The sequence below is a fragment of the Mus caroli genome, chromosome 2 (assembly GCF_900094665.2).
Source record: "Mus caroli chromosome 2, CAROLI_EIJ_v1.1, whole genome shotgun sequence".
NCBI classification, from domain to species: domain Eukaryota; kingdom Metazoa; phylum Chordata; class Mammalia; order Rodentia; family Muridae; genus Mus; species Mus caroli.
Window position 1 is genome coordinate 69,567,235 of NC_034571.1, and position 7,001 is coordinate 69,574,235.

The following is a 7,001-nucleotide window of genomic DNA, read 5'->3' on the forward strand; positions in this document are numbered from 1 at the left end:
CGCTGCATCCCTTGCCCCTCACTGCCTTTCTCCCGCAATACCTGTCCCAGGAGCTGATGTCCAGGGCTCTCGCCCCGCCCTTCCGCCGGCGCCGCTCTCCCCAGAGCTGGGCGGAGGCCCCTCAGCCGCTTTGGCTAAGTTGGCAGCAAGGCAGGCGCGTGGAACCGCACTCCAGTCGGGACCGGCCAGTGCGGGGAAGGCGCCGATTGGCCGGCTAGCGCCACGTGGCTGCCGCCGCCGGTATATGAAGCCACTATTTACCTCGGGCTCGCTCGCCATGGCTCGGCGAGGGCAGCGGGGGTAGCGGGAAGGCGGAGCTGCGCAGACCTGCAGGGTGCGGCGCCTAGGTCGTGCGGAGCGAGCCATGAGCTCCTACCTGGAGTATGTGTCGTGCGCCGCGGGCGGTGGCAGCGGAGGGGTAGGCGGCGAGGTGCTCGGCTTCGCACCCAAGTTCTGCCGCGCCGACGCGCGCCCTGTGGCCCTGCAGCCCGCCTTCCCCCTGGGCAGCGGAGACGGCGCCTTCGTGAGCTGCCTGCCCCTGGCCACCGCTCGGCCCACGCCGTCGCCTCCCGCAGGTCCCGCTCAGTCCCCGGTCTCACAGCCCGCCGCTCCCCGGTACGCGCCCTGCACCCTGGAAGGCGCCTATGAGCGGGGCGCCGCACCTGCCTCTGCCGCCGAGTATGGCTTCTTGGGGTCCGGGCCGGCGTTCGACTTCCCGGGCGCACTTGGGAGAGCGGCGGACGAGGGCGGGACGCACGTCCACTATGCCACCTCGGCAGTCTTCTCCGGCGGGGGATCATTCCTGCTCAGCGGCCAGGTGGACTTCGCTGCCTTTGGAGAGCCTGGCCCCTTCCCCGCGTGTCTCAAGGAGCCCGCAGACGGCCACCCCGGGCCCTTTCAGACTGTGTCCCCGGCCCCTGGAGCCTGCCCCAAGCCGGCCTCTCCCACCTCCAGCCTCCCGGCCGCCCACAGCACTTTCGAGTGGATGAAAGTGAAGAGGAACGCCCCCAAGAAAAGTAAGGAGGTGGGCGCTGAGGGGAGGCACCTGGGGTTCGGGGGTGGGGTGGGGCGCCTCCTTGGTGAAGAGCGTGTGGCCACCAACCCTGGAGAGAGATCCTACTCCTAAGCCTTGGTCAGAGCCCAGGGTCAGAAAATGCCCCAGGAGCTGAGAAAGGACAGAGGCCTCAGCAGAGCGCTTCTTCTGATTCAGCTGTGTCCATCACTCAGGAGGACTGCGCTGTGACTTTGATTCTAAGTCTTAGCTCCACTGGATAGTTTCAGCATCTCCTCCTCCCGCTCACACCTTGTCTTTATGTTGCAGGCAAACTGTCCGAATATGGAGCCACAAGCCCTCCCAGTGCCATCCGCACGAATTTCAGCACCAAGCAACTGACAGAGCTAGAGAAAGAGTTTCATTTCAATAAGTACCTAACTAGAGCCCGACGCATCGAGATAGCCAACTGTTTACAGCTGAATGACACCCAGGTCAAAATCTGGTTCCAGAACCGTAGGATGAAGCAGAAGAAGAGGGAACGAGAGGGGCTTCTGGCCACAGCTGCCTCTGTGGCCTCGATTCAGCTTCCCCGGTCAGAAACAAGTCCCATCAAATCTGGCCGGAATCTAGGAAGCCCTTCACAGGCTCAAGAGCCTTCCTGAGGCCCACTCTTAAGGCTGAGGTCCTTGGGTCTACAGAAGTCACAGACTGCTCCCCACCTTTGAATAGACTTGAGAGCTTAGTTTGGGCTGGAGGTGGGCATGGGCAGAAATTAATACGGATTTTACTTGGCAAAGGAATTGTCTAAATTGGCTTCTGAGTTCCAGAGGCTGTGTATAGAGATATATATTTGATATCTTTTATTCGCATATTATTTTTGCCTCATGGGGGGAAAGGTGTCTTAGCTACCTGCCTAAACGCTGCTATGTGAGCCACTTACAATTCTCGGGTGCAGAGTGGCAGGCCTTCTTAGTCTAGTGTGGTCAGAAACATACCTCTCTGAAGTTATTTCAGTTTTAATTTCCTGGACAGACTACATATAATCAGCTTCCTGAGATGATCAAAGCTAGCTAGGGTTTCCTTGATGTAGCTAAGCTGCTTCAATGATGATCTTCATATTGCGCTCCAGTTTGTTTATTTAAAGTGGCGCTCCTACCTCTTCGTGTGCCTGGGTGAAGAAACACAATCACTGTTTAGTTAGTAGCAGAACAAACCCACAGGGTAGGTAAGGATTAGAATCTGAATTATACCTTGGCATCAGTTACTCAAACTTGAAGTGTAAATATATACAGTATGTATATTTTTTAAAGATTTGCTTGCAGTGAACCTTATATATGACATTTAATGTCATGCATAGCATGTAAAGATTTTGACTTTTTTTTTTTGGTAATAAAAGTTACAGAATCTACTATTCTCTGCCTTTTCTTACATCCCTTTCATTTTGATTCCTTAAGCTGATCCAGTTTCAAAATGGGGGTTTATTTACATTGGGAACCTAAAAGTACCACCCCCATCATCACTGTCTCCTCTTCGTTGTTTTTTGTTTTTTGTTTTTGTTTTGTTTTATAAGAGTTTCTCTTTGTAGCTCTAACTGTTCTGGAACTTACTCTGTAGACCAGGCTGGCCTTGAACTCTGAGATCTGCTTGTTTCTGTATCCTGAGTGCTGGAATTAAGAGTGTGCATGGACCACTACGCCCGGCAAAAGTAACGCTTCTTACAGGTTGTAAGCACAAAGCAAGTTATCCATAATTATCTGGGCAAATCTGATGTACATAGCAGAGAGCTACTCTGCTAAATTCAAAACACTACGGAAATAATTCTTTCCCCTTAGCTTTATGGTGGGCTAGGAGCCCATTACAAGAATGCTGAAAATCCAGAGACACTTGGGGAGATCTCCTTTTCCTTTTTCTCCTGTTGTCACAAAAGGAAGTGGAAAGGTGACCTGAAGACTTTGTTTCTTTATCCTTTGTGTTCTCTGAGCAAAGCGGCTGCCCACCCAAAAGTTCCCAGTGGCTGATTTCCTATTTAAAGGAGGCTGAGAGGAGCCAGAATTAAGAGCATCCTCTTCCTATAAGCCAGCATTCTTTTCCTATAAGTCAGATCAAGCTCTGGCTGAGAACACAGGGTATTTGTCTGGTGCTTGTTTGTTTGTTTGTTTTAGTTTTCTGAGGCAAGGTTGGGTAGCCCTGGCTGTCTTGCAACTCACTCTGTAGACCACGTTGGCCTTGAACTCACAGAAATGCTCCTGCCTCTGCCTCCCAAATGTTTGAATTAAAGGTGTGAGCCACAACCACTGGCTACTTGTCTGTTTTTAACAGTGGAATATTTTAAAATTAATTTCTTAGAAGAGGAACAACTTGAAATCTGGCCAGAGGGTAGATTACAAATAAACAAAACACAAAACCCTCTACTCTTATTTTCACTTAGTCTCCCTTCTGCAGAAGGTGCCCACAGTCAGCAGGGCTCCTGGGCTACCTCGTAGTTACATAAACTGGGAAGAAAAGTGCAGTAGAAACACATAAAAGCAAGTGAGTGCTTTGTAAAATTATCAAGTTAGGAAGTCTCTCCTGCTTTATCCCCATTTCCTTAAGATCTCTAGATAGCTCAACAGAAAGACTTAAAGGTGCAAATGAGCCCCACAGAAACCTTACTCCATTATGTTTTTAGGCTTTAGTATAAGCACGCCGACTCTAATAACTCAAAAGTCTAGACAACAGTGGAAGATGACTTTTCTTGATACACAGCAATGTGATTGGAATGTGAAATTACACCTGAATTCTTGTCCTCATCTACCGTCTCATGGAGTTGAAAGAATTCTAGTTCTAGCAATCTCAGCTGTTGGGGGGTAGGGGGAGGAGATTACTTTATGAGTAGGTCTGTTGATATTATTCTCATGTTTTATTATTTGCCTCTCAATAACTTGATGCTGATCAGATCTTGCTTAAAACAGCTGCTTCCTCTCTGCATCCTGCAGCTGTTTGAAAAGACTTGTTAGAAGTCCTACTTAACTGCTCCTCTGTAGTCACCTCTAAGAGTTTCCTGCTGTGGTCTTTGACATGACAGTCTTTCCTTTTAGACAAGCATTGAACTACCTAAACAAAAACTACTACCACCCTGGATCATTTCTTTAATCCACCACCCGTTCTCTGAGAAAGTAAAGTGTTTTCTCATGAAGCTGGCCCTAGCACTTAACAGCCCTGATGGATGTCTTCCTTGATGAAGGTGGCTATTTTGACATTCATATAATGCTGTTCTATGAATCAGGCCAATATTAGCTATTTTTTGACCAACCCCAGGGATCTTTAAAAGCTTTCTTAATGCAGATCACTATACAGCTATATTCAGTATTACGAAGAGTCCTGGCTGGAGATGGGACGAACTAGGTGACCTTTGGAGATCTCTTCCAGTAAAGAAACACTATAGAAAATGCTACAACTCAATGGCTTTTGCATATTTGATTTTCAGATTTTCATGTGGAAAAAGTTGTTCCTAGGGAGGCAAGTCTGTAGGGTCACAGTGACATGTGGGAATTCAGGAAAGGTGGATTTTAGACATCGTCAATCACATCTTATCACATGATTCACTTATGGAACACCCTCCTCCCCACTATTGGGAGCTCTGTGCTATTTTACAGCAGCCATCTTTGTACTCTGAGGCTGACATGCAAACAGTAACCACTAAAACAATCCCATTTATATCTCACAAGATTTCAAACTAAATATGCTAATTCACCCTCCAGCAATCTATTACAAGAGTGAATACACAATGGACAGTTCTGGCTGTTGTATAATTAACTATTCAATGTTCCTTTGTCTTCATATAATGACAGAGTGTCTACTTTTCTGGATTCAAGATCATTGGGAGGAAAAGGAAAGAATTTAATAACATAAAATTTCTCTAACTTGACTATTGGCAAATGAAGACCTTGATGATGGAAAAACCTAAAGCAATGCCACCTAGATTGTGAAAAGATTAATTATGAGTGATTTATTATGCCTCAAACTTATGTGTGACGGGACACAATACAGGAAGAGGTTATATCTGATTATCATGTCATCATAGAAAGTGAAGCAGGCTCAGGCAAGTTACGTCAGCCCCGAAGTTCTTAATTATTTCTTATGGCCAAAGAAGTGCTCTATATTTGCTGAATATTGAATTTGAAAACCTCAGGATCTAATCAGGTTCTGTGAGATGTTTAGTCTGACCACAGACCTCTCAACAAGAAAAATGCCCATTGTTAAAACTTTATTTGTGGTTTTAAAGTAAAACCATGGTGGACATATCTCACAAATAATGATAAATCTCTATCTAAATAGAAATCAAGATTTCATTGTTTTTTACCTCTATCCTGTTTCCAAGATATGAAAATGCAATAAATATGCAAAACAGCTCTATTGAACATCTCATTTGTAATTGCTTCTTAAATTATCCTTGTTGCTCAGAAATATAATTTCAACAGAAACTGTTAAATTAAATTCAATAATAAACTAAGAGGAAAGAGATCCTAAATATTCATATGAAAAAGACTATCTATCACTTAGCTTGTAGAACTTTCAACATTATCTCTTCTGCTTCACGTCCTATTATTGATATCATTGGGAAAGGAGGGCCAGAAAGTGGTCATTTGAACTTGCAACAGTTAACAAAACAGGCCACAGGTAATTGCAACGCATTTTTAGGGGACACCAGACTGTTGAGTACATCCTATCATCAGGAGCCTGCACCTATGTAGTTTGAAAGGGCTCCATTAAGAAGACGAATACAAAACTATGGCTGAGAGATAAGGCTTTCATGGGACCAGAAAGGATCCCGATGAATTCAGCTTCGGTTTTGTTGGGCTCATGAAAATGTTTGTTCACCTCTTCCTTGAGATGATTTCTTTATCTCATTGACAAGTCGTTGCTCCTGCTGACAGGCACTGTCGCTTTCTCCCAACTTTGAGGAACCAGAACCCTTGTTGATTTCTTTCAAAGGCATCAGATAGCAAATAAGGGGAGATGAGGGCTGGTTGGTACTCTATTGCACCCTCCAGTCATGTGCTCTTCTGGGCCTCTGAGCCCCTGGCCTGCCTATATCACTGCAGAAAATGGGAGTGCCTCTTAACTCACAGGTTCTCAGCTGCGTGCTTCTGCTTCCAAGACAGAGGAAGGTTCAGATGGAGACATCAGAACTGCATTGTTAGCTCCTCTGATAGGTGGAATCAAAAGGCTGAGGTGAAAACCTTGAGGAAAAAGTGACCACTGGAAGAGAGGTGACCTGGGGTTTATCATCAGTTATGTTTTATAACTAAAAGAAAAAATAACTTCCTTGACATCAGCTCCTTCTACAAAACAAAGGGTAGATTGCTCTGGGTGGCCATTAAGTATCCTTGTGACCTTAGTATTTCGCTGCAATCCTTTACTCTGTTGGTTATCACTGAAAATGCTACTTAATACTACCAAGTTTTGTAGATTAATATTGACAAGCTGTTGGTTTCAAGTTCATGTCTGACCCTTTAAAAAGTCATCTATTTGGCTTCAGAAGTTGTTAATGTAGGATCTACGTAGCGCTTCTCTCTGCTGTTGATGTGAATAAAAAGCTACAGTTACAGCCTGCCCGAAGTTACTGCTTCCTCCTGAATAGATAAACGGGGATCTAACAAGAGATTTCTCACGTGAAGGTAAGCATTCCATGTTCAGATTCTAAAACTCACTGCCTTAGCTTTATCCTTCAATGTTGATAACTTTCAGAACATCAAAAACCTCAAATCTATTCCGTTCCATTAAAATGTGTGAGACTCCAAGTGAATGGGTGTGTGCATAATCAAATCTCTCCCCCTTTCTATTTGACACCATAGAGTCCCCTCTGCATTCACCTCAGAACATCTTGGGACATTTTCCCTCCTCCACTGGCTGAGGTTTTATGACCTATCAGGAAGCCATGTCCTGGTACCTGGCTGGTTTCTTTGATCCTTGTTCTCAACTGAGGTGGCTCATTTGAAATCCTGGCCTTGGTTGAACATATTGA

General features: G+C 45.7%; 1 protein-coding gene across 1 annotated transcript; it reads left to right on the plus strand.

The window, feature by feature from the left end:
* The first annotated feature begins 242 nt into the window (after positions 1-242).
* Hoxd1 (homeobox D1) lies at positions 243-2,402 on the plus strand. Its single transcript, XM_021156688.1, has 2 exons — positions 243-1,016; positions 1,322-2,402. Exons 1-2 carry the CDS (start codon positions 365-367, stop codon positions 1,654-1,656), a joined length of 987 nt encoding a protein of 328 aa, XP_021012347.1. The 5' UTR covers positions 243-364; the 3' UTR covers positions 1,657-2,402.
* The last annotated feature ends 4,599 nt before the right edge of the window (positions 2,403-7,001 follow it).